This window comes from Onychostoma macrolepis, chromosome 06, assembly GCF_012432095.1.
Source record: "Onychostoma macrolepis isolate SWU-2019 chromosome 06, ASM1243209v1, whole genome shotgun sequence".
NCBI classification, from domain to species: Eukaryota; Metazoa; Chordata; class Actinopteri; order Cypriniformes; family Cyprinidae; genus Onychostoma; species Onychostoma macrolepis.
Genome location: NC_081160.1, coordinates 2,008,005 through 2,035,951, shown reverse-complemented (window position 1 = coordinate 2,035,951; position 27,947 = coordinate 2,008,005). Strand labels below are relative to the sequence as shown.

The 27,947-nt window shown below is 44.0% G+C and overlaps 1 protein-coding gene across 2 annotated transcripts in view; it reads right to left on the bottom strand.

The window, feature by feature from the left end:
- Positions 1-414: 414 nt before the first annotated feature.
- Positions 415-27,947, bottom strand: part of LOC131542182 (E3 ubiquitin-protein ligase TRIM39-like) — a 220,923-nt gene continuing 193,390 nt past the window's right edge. Inside the window, exons 5-8 of one of the 2 annotated variants that reach the window (XM_058778589.1) lie at positions 2,284-2,451; positions 2,051-2,189; positions 1,136-1,171; positions 415-977 (exon numbers count right to left, since the gene is read on the bottom strand). In XM_058778589.1, coding sequence (XP_058634572.1) covers positions 430-977; positions 1,136-1,171; positions 2,051-2,189; positions 2,284-2,451 — 891 coding nt within the window. In that variant the 3' untranslated portion in view covers positions 415-429. The remainder of the gene's footprint in view (positions 978-1,135; positions 1,172-2,050; positions 2,190-2,283; positions 2,452-27,947) is intronic. The other variant, XM_058778590.1, reaches the window with a different exon arrangement.

The following is a 27,947-nucleotide window of genomic DNA, read 5'->3' as shown; positions in this document are numbered from 1 at the left end:
TTAATTGATTCCAGGTGTGTCTCCTTAGTTCCTTGATTGTCTTGTCTTTATAAGCCCCAGTCCTTTCAGTTAGTGTTTGTCGGTCTTCAAGTGTCTACCCTACCTGTGATCTGTGTTCCTGTCTATATATTAAACCCCCGTGTTATTAATTCCTCGTCTCCTCGTTCCTGGTTCCCGTGCTCCCCGTGAGCTGTGACACATGCACATACCGTTGTATATGAATATAGTAATCATACAGTTCTATGATACATATCAAGGTTTCACCATCTGATGTATCACAGTAATATCACAGAACATGAGAGAATGTAATTATAGCATATAGATTTTAAAAATTGAAAAACAAATGATAAAAATGGTCGAATTAGAAACATTTATTTTTTATGAATTATAAATGATTTTAATCTTGTATTTCATATTAGGAGTGTAAATTCATTTACTATAATTGACAGGTGTGATGATCAGTGGGCTTGAGTTTTTACCTCCATCACTAAAGCATGGGCTAAATAATGGATAGAGTTCTTCAGTGAAAGACTGAGCAGTGAAAGAGTAGATATGAGAGCTGTACTCCACATCATAAAAGGAGACCAGACCCTCCTCATAATCCACAAACACACCGACCCGCTGCGGCTTCACTCTCAGAGACAGATAGACACGAGGATCATCACAGGCTTTATATTCATCTCCATTCCTCAGAATCACAGTCCAGTATCCATCACTGGGACTCAGTGTGATCGTTCCCTTCCTGTTAATGGATTCTCTGGCCACTCCTAAAATCCATTCAGTCTTTCCCTTCACCTGCACCTCAAAATAAAATCTTCCTGAGGAGAATCCCTCCTTTCCCATGACATATACACCTGTATCAAATCTCTCTGGTTTGTCTGAGAGTTTCTGTTTAATGTCTCCATGTCTCACTTGTTTTCCATCATCAGACAGAATGAGATTAGGATGAGCTGTATCAGGATCCAGAGTCACATCCACTGAGAAAACACAGAATATCAATCACAACTTTAAAAACATAGCATCACAGAATCTGTGTATTGTGATTATTAATCCAGTGTTTAATCAGATTGTAGTGCAGTAATGAAGCTGTGAGTGTATGAATGTAAACTAGTGTAGTGCAGACAGCACACTGTACCTGCATACTGCTGCATCCACTTCAGCTCTGTAGAGACTAATGATAATAAATCATAATCAGACCTGAAGGTTAGGGTAGAGTGGGTGTTTTCCCCAAAATAACCACAAGATAAAGTAAAGATACATTTTTATTGTAACTATGGACTACGTTGGCGAGAGTGATGTAGAAGTTTTCATCATGAAGCTCACACTGGTGATGTATCGGAGAGAAAACAGATTTCACTGTAAATAATCTAATTATCAGCAATAAGAAAGTGTTTTAAAGCTTGTTGTTTTGTAGAACATCACAGTTATATATACCCCCTCCAGGGTACAATGAACAATTACTGTAGTTATTCTGTTCTGAACATCAAATCCTTTGTTTTTTCATCAAATGTAGCCTATTCTAACTAGGTTAAATAAAAAATATTTGGATTTTATATTTAAAAATTACCTCAAGTTAGCATCAAGTAGCCAGTTAACATCGACTAACAAAATGTTTCAAATAGCTATTATAATTTTGTAATTCTAAATATTGATTATATTCTTTTTAATTTTTAAGCAAAAACTCTGTCTGTATCTGATTTTGCTGTAATTGTTTAAAGTAAATTGCTCTGAAACACTATGGGGCATTGTATACCACCCAGGGGGCCTTTTGCCTCATACAGTAGGTGGAGTAAAACACCCCCTTAGTACAAATTTAATTTTTGTTAAAAATCTAATAACATGAAAACTCTGGACATTTTTCATACTTTGTTTATAATTTGTGTCATTGTCACTAAAACTATGATAACTTTTCTGAACACATTTAACTTTTGTTTCACAGAAAAAAACTTACACAGTCCTTAAGAGAGGCGTTTTCTCCCACTCTACCGTATATTTAAAGAATTGAGCAAATCATCATGTTTCTATCTGATCAGTGTATGTACTGATATACCAGTTTGTGTGAGTTTGTCATCTATAGTGTCCTTCAGTTGGTTCAGAGCTCTCCTCAGAGTCTCCAGACTCTCATGAGTCTTCATACTGATCTCAGGCCAGTTCCTGTTGTTTCTAGGGCTGCACAGGGATGAGTGAATCTACAGCAGGAGAGAGGAGAAATCCTTCAGCATGGGGAGTGTTATGGTGTCATATACTGCATTATCATTGATCAGAGAGATCATGTTGACTGACCTGTAGGAGGTGGAGGTGATCTTCAGTGTGTGAGAGCTGCTCCAGCTCAGTGTTTCTCATCTTTAGCTCAGTGATCTCCTGCTCCAGCTCTTCAATCAGCTCTTGCTCCTGTTTCTCTGCTGCTTTCTGCTGCTCCTCCATCATCTCCAGCAGTTCAGTATAGAATCCCTGTTGCAAGAATCAGTGTTATTATTGCTCATACATCAGTGTTTTTAAGGGGATTTCAAATACCTCAACAGAAGAATAAACTCCTGCACCGTTTGCACTGATTGATTCTCAAATCATGTGTTTAGATGAGGAGAGTTGTGATATTACTGTACTATAAGGTGACCAGACGTGCCACTTCCCAGGGAGATGTTCTGCACCTGGTCTCACAGAATTCCGTGTAATGACAATGGACCCTTAACTCTGAATCTGTGGTGGTGTTAAGGGGCTGACGAGATGTGAGACGTGCGGATCCATATGCAGACTTTTATTAAAGAGAGATGTGGTCATAACAGGCAGGGTCGAACAATGGCAGACAGGTATAACATGGGCGAGACAGAGTAAACTAAGACAAGCGTGGGTCGATGATCGGCGAACAGTGGAGCGGAGGCAGAACAGGGGGAGGAATGGAGGGCCAGGTCCTTGTGGAAGCGGAGTGATCTGGGACCGAGGTAGAGATGGCAGAGCAGGAAGCCAGGGCAGAGTGGACGGGACTGGAGCCCACCACGGCGGAGCAGACGGAGCAGGCGGGGCAGAAGACCACCAGAGATCAGGAACCCACAGCAGGGACTGGGACCTAGGAAGAATGGAGACACAAGGAGGAGACAGAACATGCACAGACACAAGGACTGAGGTAGGGAACCCAGGAAGTTCATAGTTAGTTTCCATAGCGGTGACAGGACAGAACGAGAGTTCATTGACGGCCTCCATAGCCGTGACAGAACAGAACGAGAGTTCATTGACGGCCTCCATAACCGTGACAGGACAGAACGAGAGTTCATTGACGCCCTCCATAGCCGTGACAGGACAGAACGAGAGTTCATTGACTGCCTCTATACCCGTGACAGGACAGAACGAGAGTTCATTGACGGCCTACATAGCCGTGACAGGACAGAACGAGAGTTCATTGACGGATACCGCTGACACCTCTGGAGGTTCTGCGGCGGTTGCCGCCACCTCTGGAGGTTCTACAGTGGTAAACACAGGACACAGGGAGAGTTCAGTAATGGTCTCTTCGACCGCAACACAACAGGCTGAGAGTTCATTGCTGGGTGCCACCACCATACAAGGGGCCGACGCGAGCCCCGCCGCTTCTGGAGGTTCTGCAGCGTGGACCGCTACCTCTGGAGAAGCTACAGCGGGCGTCGCCACCTCGGGCAGTTCTGCGGTGGTGTACGCAGCCCAAACACAACACAAAGCGATTCCCATGAGGGGAAGTGCCTCAGACAGGGGAATCAGTTCAGGAACAGGAGGGCTAGAGTGAGTGGGTTTGGGGATACCAGCTGTGTGCAGATACCAGCTGTGCGTGCAGACACCAGCGGTGAATCCCTCACATTGGATATCAGACTGGGATAATGAAAGACTGACCTTGATGATCTGGGTGTGTCAGCCCGGACGTGACCCGACTCTGGACGGTCAGCGGAGACGTGACGTGACTCTGGACGAACAGCTGTGACGTGCTGCTGTGACTCTGGACAAGCAGCTGAGACGTGAAGTGATTCTGGACGGTCAGCGGAGACGTGCTGTGACTCTGGACGAACAGCGGGGACGTGACGTGACTCTGGACGGTCAGTGGAGACGTGACGTGACTCTGGACGGTCAGCCGTGACGTACTGCTGTGACTCTGGACGAACAGCCATGACGTGCTGCCGTGACGTGCTGCTGTGACTCTGGACGAACAGCCGTGACGTGCTGCTGTGACTCTGGACGAACAGCCGTGACGTGACTTGACTTTAGGAGATCAGCTGAGACGTGAAGTGACTCTGGATGATCAGCTGAGACGTGACTCGGTTGATGACGACCAACTGTGACTTGGCTTGACTCTCTGACATCAACCGTGACTTGACTTGGTTCTTGAAGATCAGCTTTGACTTGACTTGATTCGTGACGATCTACGGTGACTTGACTTAGCTTGTGAAGATCAGCTTTGACTTGTCTTGACTTGATTCGTGAAGAGAAGCTGTGAATTGGCCTGACTCACAAAGAGAAGCTGTGACTCGGCTTGACTCACAAAGAGAAGCTGTGACTTGGCTAGACTCATGACGATCAGCGGTAGCTTGACTGGATTCATGAAAATCAACGGTGACTTGACTTAGCTCTTTAAGATCGACTGTGACTTGACCTGGCTCATTACTGGCAGCAAGAACATGACGGGGTGTTGTTGTGGCCGCCATTTTGTGAACGGGTTCCGCTGGCACCGCCATTTTGTGAGCGTGCTCCTGCGCGGTTGTGATCATACAATTGAATGCGGTGTCGCGTTCCTCCGCGACACCCACAGTGAACGATGAACCCACAATCAATAGAGCATAATCCATAAAATCCATTAGAGACGAACGGGGACCTTCAAGGGTTAATACTGATTTGAGCGGCTGGTTAATGCCCTCACAAAAGAAATTAATGAGCACACAGTCCGGCAGATCAGAAAAATATGCGAGCTCTAAGTACTCCTGTACATAATCCTCGAGCGATCGCAAGCCCTGCTCGAGGGTTAATAACAGTCTCGCAGTGTCCATACCTGGCCAATGTCTGGATCCTTGTGCGGCCGAGTATTCTGTTACGGGGCTGACGGGACGTGAGACGTGCGGATCCATATGCAGACTTTTATTGAAGAGAGACATGGTCATAACAGGCAGGGTCGAACAATGGCAGACAGGTATAACATGGGCGAGACAAAAAGTAAACTAAGACAAGCGTGGGTCGATGATCGGCGAACAGTTTCCAAAGGGGCGAGACAGGAGAGGTAGTCCAAAACGTCAGCGATAGTCCAGGCAGGGGAAAACACAATCCAACAAAGGCAAGGCTAGGCAAGGCAAGGAAAACTAACGGGGCTCTGTAGGGCAGCGATAATGCATACAATACTCGGCGACGAGGAAGAGAAAGTTCATGGCTTAAATAGAGTGTGTGATTGGTTACAGCTGTGTCCGTGTGATCAGTGCAAAGAGTGATTGGTGACAGCTGTGATCAGTAATGGATGATGGGAAATGTAGTTAGATGGTGAAGTGCAAGAGTCCATGTGATGAGCGGGTGACCTCTAGTGGTGAGTGAACGGAAGTGCACAGACCAGATTCGTGACAGGTGGCATCAGGTATTTATTGCAAAAACTGACCATAAACAAGCAGTATAAAATCATTACAAATAAGTCATGTTGCATTCCAAGTCTTCTGAAGACATACAAAGTCTTTATGTGAAGAAGAGAGTAAAACACAAGGTTTTAATCGCTGAAAATGATCCCGCTCCATTAACATGCTCACATCTCATTCAAAAAGATACTCCCGTCCTGTAGCACGAGACATACAAGAGCCAATAGCCTGTTACAACAGCAAGAGCCAATAGGTGTGTTTGAGATGCACTATACTAGCCTGCCACCGGCTGGCGACAGCAGCCGCTTGCAGTCGGGGCGGAATTAAAAGCGGAGATGTCAAGTCGGACACTTTCTGCTCCCGGTAGTGACGCTCTCACGTTGTTTGCATAGTCTTATCACAGATTAAGTAAATTAAATGCTATATTTTTCAAATACACAAACGTTTTCATGAGCAACAGAAACACTTTTTATATACTGCTTAATACAGCGCCATCTGTTCATGAATAAAGTTCAACATTAACATATACTATTTAAATACCAATAAAGTGGGGTTTTATCAGTGTTTTATTGATAAAGGTGATTCAATATAACAGTGTGACTACGCTAAAAATGCTTTTACTGTTAAAGGGGTCATATAATGGTACATGCACTTTTACAAGTTGACTGTACTGAAATGTGTGTTAGCAGTGCCTGTACACAACCATCATAAAATGATAAAAATCCATCCAGTGTTTTTTTTTTAATCTCCTTATTTGTTTTACCCTGTCTCAAATCGAGCCGTTCAACCGTGTGACGCCACACGGTCGGACGCCCCTCCCACGATGGTTGATTGACAGCAGTGTTTCAACACAGACCCGCCCTTGCTCGTGAGCGAGCTGTCAATCATAGTCCGCGCGTCATTGTTGATATACGCTGGAGCTGTCTATGAGCAGAATGGTGTCTAAGCGATTGTGGTGTTCTGTTCTCGGGTGCAATAATGAACACAGCAGTCATTTTGATGTTCCTAAGTCCGAACCGCTGAAGACACATGGCTGAGTTTTGCTTTTGAAGGGAATATTCCCCACGAGCAACGTCAATGTTTTCATGTTTGCGCGAATCATTTTTTTAAAAACACACGCACTACAACGGTGTGCTGAAAACAGAGCTGTTTTTGAGCAGGTAAAATGAGTGTTTTCTTACAATACTAATGAGAATTTTTAATTAAAGTATATTACAAACTTTCAATTTAGACCCTAAAGAATCATATTAGCTTGTACAAAAATGGCATTATATGACCCCTTTAAAAAAACACAGATTTGTGAGCATTATTGGAATTGAATTGTTACAATAAACACACAACACACCTTGTGCTTGTCATCACAGAATCAACCTGATCTCACAGAATTCCGTGTAATGACCACGGACCCTTAATTCCGAATCTGTGGTGGCATCACGGAATCGCCGGAAATTCCGTGATGGGCTCACAGAAGTGATACCAATGCAAGTCAGTGACAGGCATCAGCCGTGGTCCATGCGTGGATCCACTGGTTCAACACCAGCACTGCCTCAATTGACGTGGACCATGTAAAAAGAGTGACTCCGATGCATTTATATTTGTATATAAATTTATACTTTCACTGGAGCACCTAACCCACCCCTACCCTAAACCCAGAGGTGGACAGTAACGAAGTACATTAACTTGAGTATTGTACTTAAGTACACTGTTGTGTTCATGAGTAACATTGCATTGTGACTACTACTTTGAAATAGTAAGTCCTGAACTGTTGTATCTCTACGGATGTGATGTAATGACGTGAGCGTGAGTTGGAAGTGGAGTAAACATGCTGAGTGTTCGCTACTCCTGTCTCGTCTGCTTTACTTTTCAATTATACTGCCAGATACCACAAATTGGCGACGAGGATTAAGATTTTTTTTTTCTTTCCGCTATTTTTGGTCGCAAAGATGGCTGTTGCCAAAATGCCTTTCCCGAGTTTTTTCCTGCCTTGCCCCGGCGAGCCTGCTATGCCATTCTGCACATGGCTGCGGATCTTTGAAAACTACCTACGAGTGATTGACGCAACAGGGGACTCCTGGCCGGATGAAAGATAGAGAGCTGTACTGCTTCACTGCCTCGGCACAGAGGGACAGCGAATTTTCTACTCATTGCCTAACATAGGTACGACGTACAAGGATGCAGAAGCTGCACTAAAAGCCTACTTTGTGCCAAAAGCTAACATAGTAGCTGAACGTCACGCCTTTCGTAAACACTGCCAGGCTCCTCACGTTATACAATACGTTGCTGCTTTGCATGAACTTGTTGTTACATGTGAATTCGGTGCCTGTGCTGACGAGATGATTCGCGATCAGTTAGTAGAAAATGTGCTTAGCCCACGAATAAGTGAGAGACTTTTACTCGAAACTGATCTCACATTGGACAGAGCTGTCACAATAGCGAGTCAGATTGAATCAGCTTCTGATCAGGCTAAATCCATTTCAAATTCCTGCCAAGTTACCACCCCCGTACAAGCAGTGCAGCACATAGTAAAGTGCAGGAGAGGAAAACCTTCACATGCACCTCCTAATTCTGTTCACGTGGGGAAAACGTGTGGCTGATTTCGCTGTGGCTCGGAGACACACTTAGCTGACGCTGCAAACTGCCCTGCTGCAACTGCAACATGCAGAAAGTGTAAAAAGACTGGACATTATGCTAAAGTGTGCTGATCCGCACAATCAATTACGCGCGAGGTTCATGAAATTGAGTTACCAGAAGTTACTGTTCTGTACACAGAAGATCCAGCCCGCCCGCCCAGCATCACAAGTACAGTAACCATATCTACCTCTGCCGATCGAGCCTTTATGGTGAATTTGGTGGTTGACATCGGGTCTTCTGTATCTATCTTGCCTTATAGTACTTATGCATGCCATTTTAGTAATGTTGCACTGTCACAACCAACAGCCAGGCTTGTGACTTACGCAAAAGCTCAAATTCCGGTAGTTGGGTGTTTGTCAGCGAACGTCTCGTTACATGACCACACAGTACCTGCTGCGTTCTTCATTGTGGAAAAAGGCACACCACTAATGGGGAGGGACCTCATGTCTGCACTGCATGTGAGGATTGAGAACAGTCAAGTACTGCCTTCTAGTGCCCTTTCTGACCTTGCTCCTCCTGTACCAGTGTTACAGTGCACTGTTGCTGATTTAACAGAGTTCGGATGTGCTAAAAACTTCGTACACCGGGTAAAGCTGGATGAAACAGTCACACCTGTGCGCCAAAAACTTCGCTGCCTGCCACTCTCTTTTCGCAGTGCTGTGTCAGAGGAATTAAATCGCTTACAAGCAGCTGGGGTGATAGAACGCAAAGATGCGTCTGCATGGGTTTCACCAATTGTTGTTACACAGAAAAAATCAGGAAAAATCAGGATGTGTGTTGACCTCAAAGGGCCAAATAAAGCAGTAATCGTTGACCCTTTTCCGTTGCCACACATGGATGAACTGCTCGCTGCTCTTAAAGGTTCTGCTGTCTTCACTACTATTGATCTGACTAATGCTTACTACCAAGTACCGCTGCACGAGGACAGTCGCGATCTCACAGCCTTTATTACCCATGATGGACTGTACCGATTCTGCCGTGTTCCCTATGGATTGGCTTCAGCGCCTGCAGCATTCCAGAAAATGATGACTATCATTCTGGCTGGCTTGTCAGGGGTTGAAAATGATCTGGATGATATTATCATCCACGGACGTGACATGGATTCGCATGGCAAAACACTTTAAGCGGTGTTACAGCGTCTAGAAGCCGCTGGCTTACAACTCAATAAAGACAAGTGTCGTTTCCAGAAAACCAGCCTGCTGTTTTTGGGACATACAGTGTCAGCAGAGGGCCTTTGACCTGATGAGTCACGAGTACAGGCAATACTCAATGCTCCTGCACCTTCTGATGCATCTACTTTGTGCTCCTTACTTGGACTTATGTCGTGGTACAGTAAGTTCCTTCCTGATTTTGCCACTGTTGTAGCTCCAGTGCGTGCATGCTAACAAGCTCCAAATGGATTCAGCTGGTCAAAAGAGGCTGAACAAAGTTTGACCGAAGTAAAACATTTGCTAGCAAACAGCCCTTCTTTGGTGTTATTTGACCCTGCAATGCACACCATTGTCTCCACAGACGCTTCTGACTATGGTCTGGGCGCCATACTTTCCCAGGTCGGCCGAGATGGCATTGAACATACTGTAGCTTTTTCTTCCCGCACGCTGTCGGCTGCCGAGCGTAAATATGCCACAGTAGAAAAGGAAGCATTAGCATGTGTGTGGGCTGTTGAGAGGTGGCATACTAATCTATGGGGCCGCCGTTTCACTCTACGTACAGATCACCAGGCTCTGACAACCCTGCTTACCACTAAAGGAGTTGGCTGTGCTGGACTTTGTGTAGCAAGGTGGTCTGCACGCCTCATGTCATTTAATTATGATGTGGTATATCACCCAGGTTCCCAAAATGCTCCTGCTGATTATCTGTCACGTGTGCCCTTACCTGCTTCTTCCACAGACAATGCGGTTGCTTTAGCTCAGGATGATGATGATGTGGATGAGGAGTTTGTTGCTTTTCTGTCAGCCACCTATAATTTTCTGTCCGCTGCTGATGTTGATGCTGCATGTGCTTCTTGTCCTGCACTAACCAAACTTCGTACACAGATTTCTAATGGTTGACCTCCCTCACCCAAGCAGTGGCGGTTCTACATTGAATTACTCCCCGGGCGAGACCCCCTCTGAGCGCCCATCCCCCCCCCCCCATTCGAGAAAATTTTTTTTTTAGGTTTTTTTGCTAAGAAATTTTGCACAAACAGTTTTACTATAACAATATAAGTGTAAGACAAGCTTATATTTCTCAATTGCACAAATCCTTCAACATGAAAAACACAATTCTGTACAAAACAGTATAAGTTATCAGAACTTAAATAAATATACTCTATATACATAATAAACACTCTGTGTTTATTTGGCACTCGACAATCAACAGATTTCCCATCCCCCAACACTGTCACTCACGACCAGAAGTCAAGACTAAACCACAAAGTGAAAATAGCAGTATTCTTTAGTGATATGTTATTTACACAGTGCAAATAGCTTTAGATTCTATTTATTCTATGTTAAAATAAAATAAAAACATGGCGAAAAACATTATTAGAGAAAAACATTACTTATTGCAAAAATAGTGGCAATTATCTGCACTTCTGCATTGTAATACATTATAAAATAGTATGCAATAACTTATTGAGTGTAATTTTTAAATTTTATTTCTAATTATTAAATGGATGCCACCTTATTGGGACAAAAGCCCTCTCTACACCTACCCTAACCCTACCCGATACTTTATGTTCAACTCTTTGATTATTTCCTTCATTTTTATTAAAAAATAAATGCTTTTCTGATGTGATGTGATTTGAAATTTAAAATGGGAGAAAAAAAGTTCGCCAAAAGGCAGACTCGAACCCTGGTCGATCGTGTCGAAAGAAGTGTAACGCAAATTTTACCATCTGCACCACTGAATCTGACAGCTAGTAACCGTCTTTTGCATATTTGACTATCCCAATCATACATTTGTGGGTGGAGTTAATCTAAACGGCTGCACCCCCTCCCCTTTCCACTTCTCACACAGCTTCTGTGCTCGGTACCTTCTCAACAAGCAGGGGCGCCAATTTGCCAATTCCCCGCACAGTTATATGATAGATAATATGATAGATAATAGAAAACCGCTTAGCGTCGCAGATGATTTTTTTTTTTCCAAGTGCTTGTGCCGCCCCCCACGTGTCATGAAAAAATGCCGCCCCGGGCGGCTGGCCCGTTCGCCCATGCCTAAAACCGCCACTGCACCCAAGGGACTGGATGTTGAATTGTTGCCGTACTATCAGCTGCGACTGGAACTGTCTGTTAATGACAAATTCATCTTCCGAGGCTCACGACTGATTGCACCTGTTGCTCTTCGCTCTACACTGGTCTCCATAGCGCACGAAGACACCAAGGGGAGGTGAGAACTAAACAGCGCCTCCGTGACCTCTATTGGTGGCCAGGGATGGATGCTCAAGTTCACGATGCTGTCCGTTCCTGTCATGTATGTCAACTTAATGACAAAACTGTGAAGTCACATCCTGCTCCTCTTCAGCCGGTGCCGCTGCCAGATGGACCATGGCAGAAAGTTACATTGACCAATTATTACAGCAAATGGCCTGAGGTCTCCTTTACACACACCGTCACTACGGACTCTGTGGTTTCGTTTCTGTCATCGGTATTCAGTCGCCATGGCAATCCACTGAGCATAGTTACTGACAACAGTGTTTAGTTTACATCTGCTGCCTTCGCTGCTTTTCTGGAAAAACAGAATATTCGTCACCATCGTTCCTCTCTCTACTATCCAGCAGCTAATGATGCTGTAGAGAGATTTAACCGTGTGCTCAAACACACTGTCCAAACGGCCATCCAGCAACATCTTCTGTGGAAACCTGTTGTAACTGACTTCTTGCAGGTGTACCGTGCCACTCCACATGCTGCAACTGGTAAATCACCTTTTCAGCTCCTCTATGGCAGACAAATGCGCACAAGGCTGTCTATTCTGCCATCTCCTCCTGTGTGCTCACCCACTGATATGACTGTTCGCCAAAGGGTTGCACGGCTGCAACATAAAACGAAACTGTATACTGATGCCAAGCGCGGTGCACACACTCCTTGCTTCCAGGAGGGGGATAAGTGAGAGTTTGGAACCATCTGCATGTTCCTAAGGAACACAGGAAGTTCACAGACCCTCTCAAAGTTAACAAAAAACTGGGGGTGGGTACATTTGTTCTGAGTGATGGAAAAACTTGGAATGCTTCCAATCTCACTGCATTCCCATGCACAACAACAACTCCTGCTGAGAACGCTGGTCATTGTACCAGTACTCATACTCTTAGACCCAAACGTAACGCTCATAAACCTAGTTGGTTAAATGATTATGTTCCTTAGATCTGATGTATCGCATGCACTGTGCCTGCATTGCTTATGCTACCAAGTTGTGCTATCCTGACTCAATAAGTTCTAATAATACAGAATTGTTACAATCTGTACCACTCCTGTTTCCAAATATGTTACAGTGTTATGTACTAGAGATTTAAAGGTTGGTTAAATGTACAAGATGACTCTGCTCTCAGATTAATAATTAATAGATTAAGCGATTAATCTTGCTGTATAGTTACCCCAAAGTATGTTCTTTAAAAAGGGAGGAAATGTTGTGTTCATGAGTAACATTGCATTGTGACTACTATTTTGAAATAGTAAGTACTGAACTGTTGTATCTCTACGGATGTGATGTAATGACGTGAGCGTGAGTTGGAAGTGGAGTAAACATGCTGAGTGTTCGCTACTCCTGTCTCGTCTGCTTTACTTTTCAATTATACTGCAAGATACCACATACACTTTTTGAGTATCTGTACTTTACTTGAGTTTTATTTTTTCAGGAAACTTATGACTTTAACTTCACTACATTTGAAACACAAATATCGTACTTTTCACTCCACTACATTTCTATCAAGGCCCTCGAAGTAGAAAGTCGTTACTATGTAGCAGCTTTAAAGTCAGTGGATGATTTTTTATTCTCTAAATGTGATTGGTGGTTTTACAGGTGATAGACAGCCTATCAGTAATCGCTCTTGAAGGGTCATGTGAAATTCAATAATCCTCCTGACAAAGACAATTGATGACAAAATGGAAGAAGACGTCTCCTCAGTGCAGTTTGTGCATCCATGGCCATACTTAGAAAGTATGTTTCAGTTTTGTGAAAAGATTAAAAACTTGTTCGTTTCAAATGTTTGCTTTGTTTGCCAAAAACGAACCATATCACAGCCTTCAAAAACTCACCGTCCAACCTGCGGAAGCATGTTGAGGTGTGTAAACTTTTAATTTCTGGTAAACATTTGAAATGGAAACTGTGCTTTTAGAGCTAATGTTTCAGTATGAAGTATATAGTTAGTCAAATTATTTTTTTTTATGGATTTTCCCACCAAATTACCGCTAACGCAATGTCAGTTAGCATGAAAAAATGTAATTCGGGCTGGCATTAAATTTTAGTATGATTTTAACTTTGAAAGAGATTTGTAACTTTTAAATAAGCATTTAAATTAGTTAAGTAGTCATTTGCTAGCATGTCGGATGGAGCATTGCTTAACCACCATGGCACAGTGTGCGTTTATGTGAATAAATGTAAAAGCATTTATGTTTCTGTCTTGTACATTTTATTGTTTTTGTATAATTACTATAGTTACATGTTATTTACCACAAGTTTTATGCTGCTTGGTTGTACCGCTAGCTTAAACAGTCTACTGTACCAGTATGGTTGTAATGCTATCTTAATAACAGCCTATGGTAAGAGCTTGTCATCTTAAATAACGTTATGGTTATTGGGTAAATGAGAAGTGTCCTTCTTTTACTCCTACAACTAACTACCTGTAATGTCAATATATTTGAATGTGCTTTTAATGCCAATCTGAGATTATTTGGGGCCTTTTAACTAAAAGTACTCTGATGTCTATGTTTTTTTGTTGTTTATTTTACAGAGGAAGCACTGATGTCACTTGAAGAAATATAGTGAACTGACTACAGCTGCCTGTAAGAGAAGATATGAGGCTGGGACATCTTCATCTTACTCAAATTTTAAACAGATGAAGTTTGAAGAAACAAAGCAGGTGTCTCAAAAATCTGTTGACAATGCTATACTCAACTTCATAGTTCAAGGTCTCCAGCCCTTTTCTCTTGTTGAACAGCCTTCATTCCAAAACCTTGTTCGGTATTTACAACAAAACAGCACAGTCATGTCTCGAACTACTGTGCGCAAGATTGATTCAGCCATAATAACAATGAAAGAGCAGGTGAAAGAAGCAATGAGGAAAGCTGCATACATTGCCACAACAACTGATTGTTGGACTGCAAGGAGGAGGAGTTTTATTGGTATTACAGCACACTGGCTGGATCCTTGCAGTTTTGAGAGGCATTCTGTTGCTCTTGCATTCAAACAGTTGAAGGGCTCACATACATTTGATCTCTTGGCATGTGCATGACATACACACAGAATATGGAATCTGTGCAAAAATAGTCAGAACCACAACAGACAATGGTTCAAATTTTATTAAGGCATTTCATGTGTTTGGACCAGATGAAAACAACAATGTCACTACTGAAGAGGTAACTGAGAAAGTAACAACTCAAGAAGAAGGAGAAGATGATGATGGAAGATGGAATTCATCAATGTTGCAGCCATTTTGGATGAGGATGATGGCCTTCAGTACCAACTGCCAAAAAAACTGCCATCACCGGTGCGCTTGCCATTTGCTCAATTTGGATGTCAATAATGCAAATAGGACAGAGTCCTACAAGAAGCTGTCAAGGTCAGCCTTCTCTAAGTGTCAGGCTCTCTGGAACAAGACTTCAAGGTCCACTATTGCTGCAGAGGTTGTTGAAGAGCACTGTAAGCTGCAGCTGTTACAGCCTAATGCAACAAGATGGAACTCCTTTTATTTGGCTGTGGAGCGTATTGTGAGAACCTTTAAAGATCAAGGAGAAGGGGCAATGAGAGCTATCTGTGCTGTACTCAAAGTTCCTATTGTAAGTAGTTAGTCTGGAATTGTGTTTTTTTTTCTGATTTTCTACAACCCTTTTGTTTGTGAATAGTGGTTGTTACTGTTTTCTTTTGCTTGTGTTAGGTACAGTCCAGCAGAAATGACCTTTTTGGGAGAATATACCACCACTATGAATCCCGTTGCGAAGGCGACAAACATATTACAAGGAGATTCCAACATTCAGATGGGATGGCTCCTCCCTACTATTACCACCCTCATAACAAAACTTGAGAAAATAAGAGCATCGCTGAGCCACTGGTTGATGCCCTCTTAGATGGTCTGACAAAACGGTTTGGGAACATGATGTCTGAACCCGAGCTAGTTGCTGCAGCCATTATTCATCCAAAGTTCAAAACATCCTGGTCCAGTGATGAAGACATCCTCAAATTTGGTAAGATAAATTTTGTAACTGGCCATTATTTCCTCATTTACCTTTTTTTTTTTTACTTTGAACTTATACACATGTGTAAAACTTGTCATAATGAAAAGATTATAAAAAAATAATAACAAACCTATAATTGTTTCTTATTTAGGCCTCCATTATATCGAGGAAAATCTTCCTCATCATGATGAGAGTCTTGAGCCTGTTGACAACTCCTCAAGCACTTCAGATGAAGAGGATTTCTTCTCTAATATCAAGCATACACACACACAGGAGACATCCAAACAACTGGATGCATATCAGGAACAGCTGAAGGTATGACTTTGTTGACATCTTATCCAGCCCTAGCCAACCTGTCGCTCAAGCTGAACACAGCCCTCCCTGCCTCGGCAGCCTGCAAAAGGCTAGTGCTGCTGGACTGATCTTCACCCCAAGAAGGGGAGCAATTAATTCACATAACTTTGAGAACCAGCTTCTCCTTAAGATGAATAAAGACTTTTTCAGCTTTGACTAATTTGACCATAGTCAAGATTTCTGTCTTCTGTCATAATTACTATTGACCTGTAAAAGACAGTATCATTGTTTTCAAAACAAAATGAAAAAAATCAGTTTTCAAATGTCAAACACGGTTTGCTGTTTTGCCTTTCTTTTAATTATTATTATTTTTTTTTACACATAAAGCAATGTTGTTGTTGGGCAGTTATATAGCTATGGTTGTGTAGTTGGGTTAGCAGGTTAGAGTATTTGTTTTGTTTTTTGTGATTACCGAAATTTCACTGTCCACTTGATTCAAATGTGGATGAATAGGCCCTTTTGCACCGCAGGAACCTTTTCATAGTACCCGAACTAAATGTGGAACTACCCACTTTTTGGCATGTTCACACCACGGGAACTAGGAACTGTTTACTTTAGTACTGTACTTTTAGTTCTGGAACTAAAGCGGTGTGAAAGGGGCTAATGAATACACTTTGATGTGTGTACACACTCCTACAGCTCTGTGAGAACACTACAATGCTGCTTTTGTGATGGTGTGTAGGAGTGTTAAATAAAGAAAATGATTATGACTGTCCCAAAGTCATTTTTCCCCAAAGATGTTCAGTTGTTTCATTTCTACTGTTTTTTAACATTCTTAAAAGCTCTTTATTCCACAGATATTACAAACTAGTCTGTGTATTCAGTAAGTTGCTTCAGAGGCATAAGGTATTGCAAGTATAACATACAATAATGAAACTATGCATTGACAAAGGAAATTTACTCATAATACTTAAGTACTTTTAAAAGCAAGTACTTCTATACTTTTACTGAAGTAAAAATTTGTGTTTACAACTTTAACTTGTAATGGAGTAATATTTGACCAGTAGTATCTATACTTTCACTAGTAATGGATTTGTGTACTTTGTCCGCCTCTGCCTAAACCTACCCACTTCTGAACAATATAAAACACACACAGGCAAATATAAGTGCAGTCACAGGTATTTATTGCAAAATGACCATAAACAAGCAGTATAAAACCATTACAAACAAGTCATGTTGCATTCCAAGTCTTCTGAAACCATACAAAGTCTTTATGAAGAAGAGAGTAAAACACAAGGTTTTAATCGCTGAAAATGATCCCACTCCGTTAACGCGCTCACATCTCATTCAAAAAGATACTTCCGTCCCGCAGCATGACGCAATCGGTCACGAGACATACAAGAACCAATGGCATTTCACAACCAAAGCTGACGTAAGGCTTCTTCTGGCGGCATTTTTTGAATTTACGCACAGAGACTGCAACACATAGGAGGAGCTTTATGGCGGACGGAGACGGCGATCGCGTCTATTCCTCACAAATCAATCGTTTTGCCTCGGAAGGCTTGGAACATTAATACTTTTTGAATCAATTATGACGGTAGTTGTGTCTATCTGTTATATCTTCTGTTTTATTGACAAATGGTAGGTTTAAGGGCAGGGGTTGGGTTACGTGCTCAAATGTGTAATGTAACATAAATAAAACAGTTGTGGCTGTTTACATTGAAAAATCACACCCCAACATATATGCAATAATGGCAATATTGTTACCCAATATATAATTTAATTATGACGATAAAATTCCCAGTATCGCGTCGGCATATTGACGCTAAGGCTACATTCACAGTGTCAGTTTTTGGGATTGACAACCGCATTTACTTTACAGGTTGTCAAGAATACTGTCTGTATGAACGTGCAACGGGAATCAAGCCCGTATTCCTTACCAGTAACCATAGCGACAGTGACCAAAGTAAAATCAAAGATGGCGACGTCCATAAAACTGAAAGTCTTATCACTTTCTGACACGACAAGAGTCCAATCGAGCCGCGAGTTCTTCGTCAAATCTTCATTAACTGACAGCATCTTTTAAATTTGGGCATTTAAGAACACAAAACTGACGGGAGCGGCTCCGGTGGAAAACTGACTGGATCTAAAACTTTCAGATGACATGCAGCTCATTTCTCCGTCACTGTAAGTTACCGAAAACACATGAAAACATGTAACACACGGTAGACACGTGTTTGTGCAGCAGAGCGGCTCTCTGTCGCACTGTATGATGTGACAACTAGTTGTCCAGTCCTGTTCCATTCACACAACGCGTGTGTTCCGAGAATGTGGTTGTGAGTCCTGAAAATTTACAGGTGTGAGTTCGGTTACAGAACTGTGTGTGAACGTAACTGCATTAAGGACTCAAATACAGGACTGACAACCGTATTCTGCTGCTGTGTGAACGTGGTGGGTTTCCTATTTAAAGCAATGGAGGACTAGCCTGACTACGTCAGACTTCGTACTTCCGCTCAATTTCAGCTCGCTTCTGTACTCAGTCTGATATAGCAAACCAGCTCCCAGATTATCTCCAGCTCCGCAGCAGCCGTCCAACCAACGAACAGAGGGTGGGCTGAGAGCCGTGACGTAGATACTATGTGCCGAATTTAAGATTGTAGTTTAGGTTAGAGAAATCTAAAACGACAGCGGACTTGGAGGCATGGGATGCTATTCGCTCTGTTGTGGAGAATATTCCCGGCATTTGCCAACTGAAGCCTAAACAAGAAGAGTGTTTGCTTCACATTTTGAATGGAGGTGATGTTGTGGCCCTACTCCCGACAGGTTTTGGGAAAAGTTTAATATATCAACTGTTACCGATCGTCAGTGAGAAACTGGGGAGGCTAAAGTCCAGCAAGGCGATAATTGTGATTGTGTCCTCCTTGGTTGCCCTCATTCACTCCGGTATTTCGCTCGATGGTTTTGTTTTCGCCGCATACCTGTGTTTACAGCGGAAGTTCGAGACGGCTGAGCCGGCACATAACATACGTCATAATCAAATGTAATTGGCTTACGGGTACACCAATGATTTTAAACTTCAGACAAGTGCCTCCCACGAGAAAGTAAACGCTTGTCAATTATGCCCTTCCAGACTCTGTCTACAAAGCAAATCGAAGTAGCAGAGTTTGGTATTACCAGGCTAATGGAGAACACTGCAAGTCGAAAAATTACGCTAAAGGGGTACCTTGAACGTCAAAAAGCGATGCCAAAGGGGTCCTGACCAAGCTTCAGTATGTGGCGAGTTGGGAGTGAGAACGTGTTGGTGACACTTACATTGGTATCACTTCTGTTATTTTCAGCGATTCCGTGATGCCACCACAGATTCGGAGTTAAGGGTCTGTGGTCATTACACGAATTCTGTGAGACCAGGTTGTTCTGCAAAGGATTTCTAAATTGCCTAAAATAAGCAGGTGTTGGTTGTTTGCACTGCTCTGATCGATTGTTGTATGACATCAAAGCACTGCGAGAGTGATTTGAAAGCATGGAGTCGTCTGCTCTGCTCTCTGTAGCTCTCGCCATACTTTGATGTCATACCTTTTCCATCTCAAAATGGAGACGTCTGCATTGGTCTTCTTCTTCTTGAAATTTTATTGGCGGTTGACAAACAACAAAATGGTGTATTTCCGACCACTACTGGTTGTCACGGATCGGCCAGGCCCGACCTTCCACCAATCACAACGCTCCACCTCACCTGAATACTGATCACGTCCACCTGCACCTCATCAACTCATCACCAGCACTCAAGATAAAAACACCATCCCCACACACACTCACCGTCCGATCTCGTCGACACGACCTGGACTCCTCTTCAACTACCTGTTGAGACAAAGAACAATATCCTTTATATTATACCTACCTCGAAAGTCTTACCTTCTGTGTCTGCTCCTTGTGTTCCTCTCATCCTCCTAGATCGTTCTCCCCTGGATCCGTCTGTCTGTCAAGCCCCAGTCTCCGTTCCTGGAACAAGATATAGTGTGTGTGGATTCAAGACCATCTCTACCTCCTTGCCTTTCCCTCTGAAACACATTGTGTCTAATAAATCTATTTTATATACTCATCCCGTGTCCGACCCATACTGTGACAGAAGATCGGACCAACACAGCTTCACAGACAGGATGAGTGCACCGGATCCCTTCCAGGAGCTGGTGGATTCCCTCAAGAGAGTCTTGCTGCAATCACCCAAACCACCAGTGCCATCAGCTCCACCATCTTCACCCACTCACACCACCTCTGACACTTCTTCTCCGATTGTCTTCGCCAGCCCCATGGCCAGGCCAGCGCCCTTCTCTGGTGCGGCGGAGGAATGCAATGGCTTTCTCTTACAATGTAACCTCACCATTGACTTACATCCGCAGATGTTCCCGAATGATCAGTCCAAGATAGCCTTCATAGTCACCTCCCTAACTGGACCGGCACGTTGGGCTGAGACCATTTTGCACCAGGCGGGACCCGCTACACAAACGTTCCAGAACTTCCTGCACCACTTCCGAGAGGTGTTCAGCAGCTCCCTGGAGACTCGACTGTGGGTGAGCAATTATATCGATTACGTCAGGGTACAACACCCATTCATGCATATGCTCTCCAATTTCGCACTCTCGCAGCAGCCAGCGGATGGAACGAGCCCTCTCTCCTAACCGCCGACAAGGGCTTAATCCTCTCTTCGCTTGCACCTCTCTGCATATGACGACACTTATGGCCTGGAAAAATTTATCCAACTGGCTATTCGATGCTCTAATCGCATTCAATCCTGCAGTAATGAGACTGCCTATGCCATTGCATCTCCTCCTCCGCAACCGCCAGAAACCAGTGACCCTCCAGAACCGATGCAAACTGACTCAAATCGTCTATCGATGAAAGAGAGACAGAGGAGAATCACTCAAGGGTTGTGCCTGTATTGTGGCGAGAGCGGGCACAGGATCCTGGAGTGCCCACTTCGACCCCCGCGAGCCGTGGTGAGTACCATCCGTCCTCACATACCTAAACTGAATCCTCTATCCACAATCGTACAACTTACTGCCGGCTCCTGTATATTTTCAGTATCCGCCTCCTCGACTCCGGCTCAGCGGGAATTTCATCTCCGGATCCCTCGTCCATCAGCTCGGGCTCTCGACCTCGACTACGGAGAACGCCTATGAGGTCCAATCAATAACTGGACAACCGCTAACAAGACGTTGCGTCCGTCAGAGTGTTGGCCCAATTGGTCTACAAATCGGTCAGTTGCATCAAGAAGAAATACATCTGTTGGTTCTGGAGGGTTCCACTGCGGACGTCATCCTTGGGCGCCCGTGGCTGGTGCAGCACAACCCTCATCTATCTTGGAGGACAGGAGAAGTCTTAAAGTGGGGTGACCGTTGCTTCCCTCACTGTTTCCCCAGACGTCCATCACCGGTTTCCGACGACCCAATTCACATTCCAGTTCACTCAACATCCATCGAGAGCCCGATAGAGAAGCAATCCGTGGACATCCCCGCGTGCTACTCCCACTTTAATGACGTCTTCTGTCCGAAGAAAGCTGCCCAGCTACCACCACACCGGCCATGGGACTGCGCCATCGACCTCCTACCGGGTGAACCAGTACCACACGGGAGAATCTATCCACTTTCACCACCAGAGCACAAGGCCATGGAGGAGTACATTGAGGAGGCGTTGAAACAAGGTTACATAGTCCCATCAACCTCCCTGCTGCTTCCAGTTTCTTCTTCGTGGCCAAAGATGGCGGCCTCCGGCCATGCATCGACTACCGGAAACTAAATGAGATCACAGTTAAATTCGATATCCTCTTCCCTTGTCCCCACAGCATTGGAACAACTCGCGGTGCCACCATCTTCACTAAATTGGACCTCCAGCGCCTACAACCTCATTCGCATCAGAAAAGGAGATGAATGGAAGACCGCATTTGTCACTCCTACTGGACATTATGAATATAGGGTCATGCCGTACGGGCTGGTCAATGCTCCTTCAGTCTTCCAAGGCTTCATGCATGAGGTGCTCCGGGAGTTCCTTCATCGTTTTGTGGTTGTGTATATAGACGACATCCTCATTTACTCCCGGAGCCTGGCCGAACATCGCCAACACGTTGCGGAGGTCCTACAGCGCCTCCGCCAGTACCATCTCTTCCTCAAAGCTGAGAAATGCACTTTCCATCAGTCTACCGTCCATTTCCTCGGATACATCATCAGCAGTGGTGGCACTCGCATGGACAAGGGGAAGGTGGAAGCCATCACCTCTTGGCCCCAACCCAACACCATTAAAGAACTCCAAAGGTTCCTAGGATTTTCCAACTTTTATCGCCGGTTCATCTCAAACTACAGTACCATCACCAGTCCCCTCACCGATCTCCTAAAAGGTAACCCCAGAACACTATCATGGAACTCCAATGCCCAGAAAGCCTTCGACACCTTGAAAATAGCATTCACCAACACACCACTCCTGGTCCACCCTAATCCCAACATACCCTTCACAGTTGAAGTCGATGCATCCACCACCGGGGTCGGGGCCATCCTATCACAGCAGCAGGGGACGCCTCCCAAACTCCATCCATGCGCCTACTTTTCCCGGAAACTCAGCCCGGCGGAAAGAAATTATGATATCGGCAACAGGGAACTTCTAGCCATCAAACTTGCCCTAGAAGAGTGGAGGCACTGGTTGGAGGGGGCTGCTCATCCATTCCTGGTATTAACTGACCACAAAAACCTCCAGTATCTTCGTGACGCCAAAAGATTGAACCCCAGGCAAGCCCGTTGGGCTTTATTCTTCACTAGATTCAATTTCAAGATCTCCTACCGTCCAGGACCCAAGAATGTAAAAGCAGACGCCCTATCCCGCCTACACAACCCCGAAGAAGACCCCGAATCTCCGGAAACCATTCTACCCACAGAAATAATCAGCAGCCCCATCCAATGGACCTCTCCTCCAGTCGCCTCCACCAATCCTCCTCCCAATCCGCCGGGCTTCCCACCTGACCACCAATACGTCCCACGTACCCAACGAATCCCTCTCATTCACACTACTCACACCTCCCTAGGTACTGGTCACCCAGGGGCCAAAGCCACCCTCTCGCTGCTACAAGACCGTTTCTGGTGGCCCAACATGGCCAGGGACGTGAGAAGGTTCGACGGGCTGCCCGGATTGCGCCATCTCAAAAAGCACCCGTCATCTTCCAACCGGCAAACTCCTCCCACTCCCTATACCACACCGTCCTTGGTCACACCTAGGAGTAGACTTCATTACAGATCTCCCCATCTCCGACGGTAACACCTGCATCTTCGTCATTGTCGACCGATTCTCAAAGTTCTGTCACCTCATACCTCTCCCAGGCCTTCCCACTGCGCTACAGACAGCAGAGATGTTATTTAATCAGATTTTCCGGTATTACGGCATTCCAGAAGATATAGTATCCGACAGAGGACCACAGTTCATCTCCCGAGTATGGAAGGCATTCTTCTCTCTCCTAGGTGTGACCGTCAGCCTCTCATCTGGGTACCATCCGCAATCCAACGGGCAAACCGAACGTAAGATACAGGAAATAGGGCGTTACGAACCTTCTGCCATGGCCGCCAGAACTCTTGGAACCAGTTCCTGGGCTGGGCCGAGTACGCCCAAAATTCCTTGCGTCAAGGCTCCACTGGACTCACGCCCTTCCAGTGCGTACTCGGTTTCCAGCCTCCCTGTTTCCCTGGTCAGGAGAACCATCTGAGGTACCCACCATCGACTACTGGTTCCAAGAGAGCGAGAGGGTCTGGGACACAGCACACCACCAACTCCAGCAGGCAGTGCGCAGACAACGAATGGCTGCGGACGTCCAAGAACCGCCAATCCTCTTACCAACCGGGACAAAAGGTCTGGCTCTCCACCAGGGACATCAGACTGCGCCTGCCTAGCCGGAAACTCAGTCCCAGATTCGTTGGCCCTTCACCATCCTGGAGCAAATCAACCCAGTCACTTACATATTACAACTGCCACCACAATACAAAATTCACCCAACCTTCCACGTATCACTCCTAAAACCCTTCTCTCCTCCTCTCTCCCCAGGGCCTGGCCAAGCGGAGGAACCCCTCTCCTCTCATCGTGGAAGACGGAACCATCTACAGGGTGAAGGAAATCCTGAATTCTCGGCGCCGTGGTGGTAAGCTAGAATATCTCGTGGACTGGGAGGGCTACGGTCCGGAAGAACGCTCATGGGTGCCAAGAGAGGACATTCTCGATCCCACACTCCTGGAGGAATTCCACCTAGCACACCCGGATCAGCCAGCACCCCGGGGCCGGGGCAGACCACCACGACGCCGAGGGCGTGGAGAGGGGGGTACTGTCACGGATCGGCCAGGCCCGACCTTCCACCAATCACAACGCTCCACCTCACCTGAATACTGATCACGTCCACCTGCACCTCATCAACTCATCACCAGCACTCAAGATAAAAACACCATCCCCACACACACTCACCGTCCGATCTCGTCGACACGACCTGGACTCCTCTTCAACTACCTGTTGAGACAAAGAACAATATCCTTTATATTATACCTACCTCGAAAGTCTTACCTTCTGTGTCTGCTCCTTGTGTTCCTCTCATCCTCCTAGATCGTTCTCCCCTGGATCCGTCTGTCTGTCAAGCCCCAGTCTCCGTTCCTGGAACAAGATATAGTGTGTGTGGATTCAAGACCATCTCTACCTCCTTGCCTTTCCCTCTGAAACTCATTGTGTCTAATAAATCTATTTTATATACTCATCCCGTGTCCGACCCATACTGTGACACTGGTATGGAGTGTGGATCAAAATGACTTACTACCTTTTTTTATATTCTCTCCCACAAATTTGTTATTTCAAGGTACTGAAAAATAAAACTATAGCATTAATTTCTCAAGTTATTTTGTAATATATCTCTCAATTTAAATTGCATTTTTATTTTTTCTAAATTATGCATTAGAATCCTTCTTTCAGTTTCGTATTTCTGACAGTAGAGAATAACATGTTCCACTGATTCTTCTTGCCCACAAAATTCACACCTTCCCGTATCATGTTTACCCATTTTATAAAGTGTACTGTTTAATTTTGTGTGTCCAAATCTCATCCTTGATATTACGATTTCATCTCTCCTGTTTTTCCCTGCACTTCTCATCTCTCCCACTTTCCTTTGAATTCTGTAAAATCATAAAACTTTTTTCTCCTTATCCCATTGTTTTTGCCACCTTTCCTTCAGTCTTTTTAAATAATACTCTTGATTTCACTCTTACTTTGATTAACAATTCAGTTAATGTTGTTTTTTTTAACTGCTTCTTTTGCTTCTTTATCTGCAGTTTCATTTCCTTGGATACCAATATGTGCAGGCACCCATAAAAATACCACTGTAATACCCATCATTTGAATTCTGTATAACATTTGCATTATTTCCATTAAAATGTCTGGTCTACTTTCCGAGTGACTGTATAATAAACTAGGCAATGATGCACATGAATCTGAACAAATAACTGATTTCAAAGGTCTTATCTCTTCTATCCACTGTATTGCTAATAATAGTGCGTCTGCATTGGTCAATCCACCAGGGAACGTAAACAATGCTGATTAGTCAAATACGTTATTGGGTACTCTCCAAAATGGCGGAAGAAGTAACTCGGGGGAGAAGAATGGTTGAGTAAATTGTTATTTTTGTTTTATTTGCGCCAAAAAAAAGTATTCTTGTAGCATCGCAAAACTGAAGTTGAGCCACTGATGTCACATGGACTGTTTTACCGATGTTTTTACTATGTTTCTGGACCTGGGAACATTTCAGTTGTGTTGCTTTCTATGAAGGGTCAAAAGCTCTCCGATCAAAAATATCTTAATTTGTGTTCCGAAGATGAATGAAGGTCTTACGGGTTTGGAACGACATGAGGGTGAATAATTAATGACAGAACTTTCATTTTGGGGTGAACTGACCCTTTAACACCCCGGAGCCGTGTGGAGTTGTTTTATGGTGGATGGATACTTTTTTTTCGGATTCAGGAACAGGGGCACCATTCACTGCAATTATACAGATTGGACCAGACAGGACAATGTGGAATATAACTCCGAATGTGTTCATCTGAAAGAGGAATATCAGACATGCCTAGGATGCCCTGAGGGTGAGTAAATCTTGTGTTTCTAAGTTTTGACCCCTTTTATTAAGGTGATTTTTATTGATTTTGAACTAATGGTTCACTGATTTTTAATACTACCAGTTTTTATTCTCTCTCTTTTTTATTCTACTTCATTGTGTATGTATGTGTTTTGCTTAGTTTAGTTTAGTTTAGTTGTATGTTACTTATAGTATCATTTATTATAGTGTTTGCTGCTAACAGATCAGAGTCACTAAAACATTGATCTTGCTTCAAGTTAAAGGTCCCATGGCATGAAAAGGTTTTTAACATTAATATGAGTTCCCCTAGCCTGCCTATGGTCCCCCAGTGGCTAGAAATGGCGATAGGTGTAAACCGAGCCCTGCGTATCCTGCTTCACCTTTGAGAAAATGAAAGCTCAGATGGCCCAATCTGGAATCTTCCCTTTATGTCGTCATACGGGGAAAGGTTACCTCCCCTTTCTCTGCTTTGCCCGCCCATGAGAAAATGAGCTACTACCACGCGAGGCGAGCGCAAATTTTTTTTTTTCCTCGAGAGACATCATGGCTTGCAAACGAGCGAAGCATGGCAGTTGCTCAGTGTTGGATGTACAAATGAACACTGAATCATGGGTTATGTGTAACATGACTTCAATATACGTGGACATGGGCAACTTTGTCATTAAAAAATTATCCAGAGTACAGTCTTCTCTAAACTACAAAGATTACTGATATAGATGCTAATACAGCTTTAGAACGATATCAAATCAGAGCAACATGAAAAGCCAACAACGTAGGCTAGTATTAGCTACATGATAATAACTGTAACAGCATACATAAACAAACCAACTAAAGTACCGTATCCAGACACAGTATTTTAAACGAACCATTCAGAGACGTCCTGCTGTAGCCGCTGAGTTGCAACTTCTTCATCAGGTGCTTCTCCATCCGGATCAGATTCTGGGTGTTACGTTCCACGTGTGTTTTGTTTTGTTTTCACTATCTGTATACATGGGGTAATTTGCACGTGTTGGCCATTATGTTCATTTGCTTCTCTTTCGTCCCTAGCTCATTATCTCTGCTTGCAGGATTGCTGTGATTGGCTGAGCCGGACAGGAATTTTGAGGGGCAGTTGCTCTGACCTAAAAAAAGGGCACTCGCCTACCAACACCCCCCCCCCCCCCCCCAAAAAAAACAACAACAACTCACAGGCTATATGAAGGATTGAGAATAACAGGGTCTTTATTAAAATATATATACACAAAGTAGTAAAACACTGAAATACAGCACTAAATCACCTTAACTACTACTAATAATAACATAGAAAATCCTGACTTGAGTCATGAAAATCCCTACATCAATATCCCTAACAATACCCTATCAAGTCACTGATAGGTTTCTCCAAATTTACATACTAAACATGCAAAGCTTCAAAGGAGAAGCCGCCTATTAGGGCCATTTCAACAAAAATCTTCAGAACTTCTTTCTTGTCGATTCCTGTGTCCTTCTCTATGGCCAGCAGGAGGAGGTCTGACAGCCGCTCTTGACCACACTGATTTCTGAGCCTTGATTTGACCAGCTTAGTGGTATTTATGTTCTGCTCAGGCAAGATCTTTGAAATGACCTCTAAAATAGCCTATGTTTTTAGATTACAATTATTTAGTATGCAGCTCTTTAACCCTGTACTTTCTAGCATGGTCCTCTCATCTCATATTTGGTGATCATCACTTAGGCCTACCTGATCTATGTGCCTCCTCCTGGTCCACATTTTCCTCACATAGACTGGAGGCTTGTGACTGCTCCTCCTCATCTTAAATGGAATGTAATTATAAAACATTGCCATTAGTAGGCTAAAATATGAGTCTGACTAATTAATCAATTCACATACACAGTGTCATGTCATCTTTATCACAGTGCAAAGTCTCTGTCTCACCTGCTGGTTGGCTTTATCGCAGCCAACCCTGCAGTGATGTGCTGCCC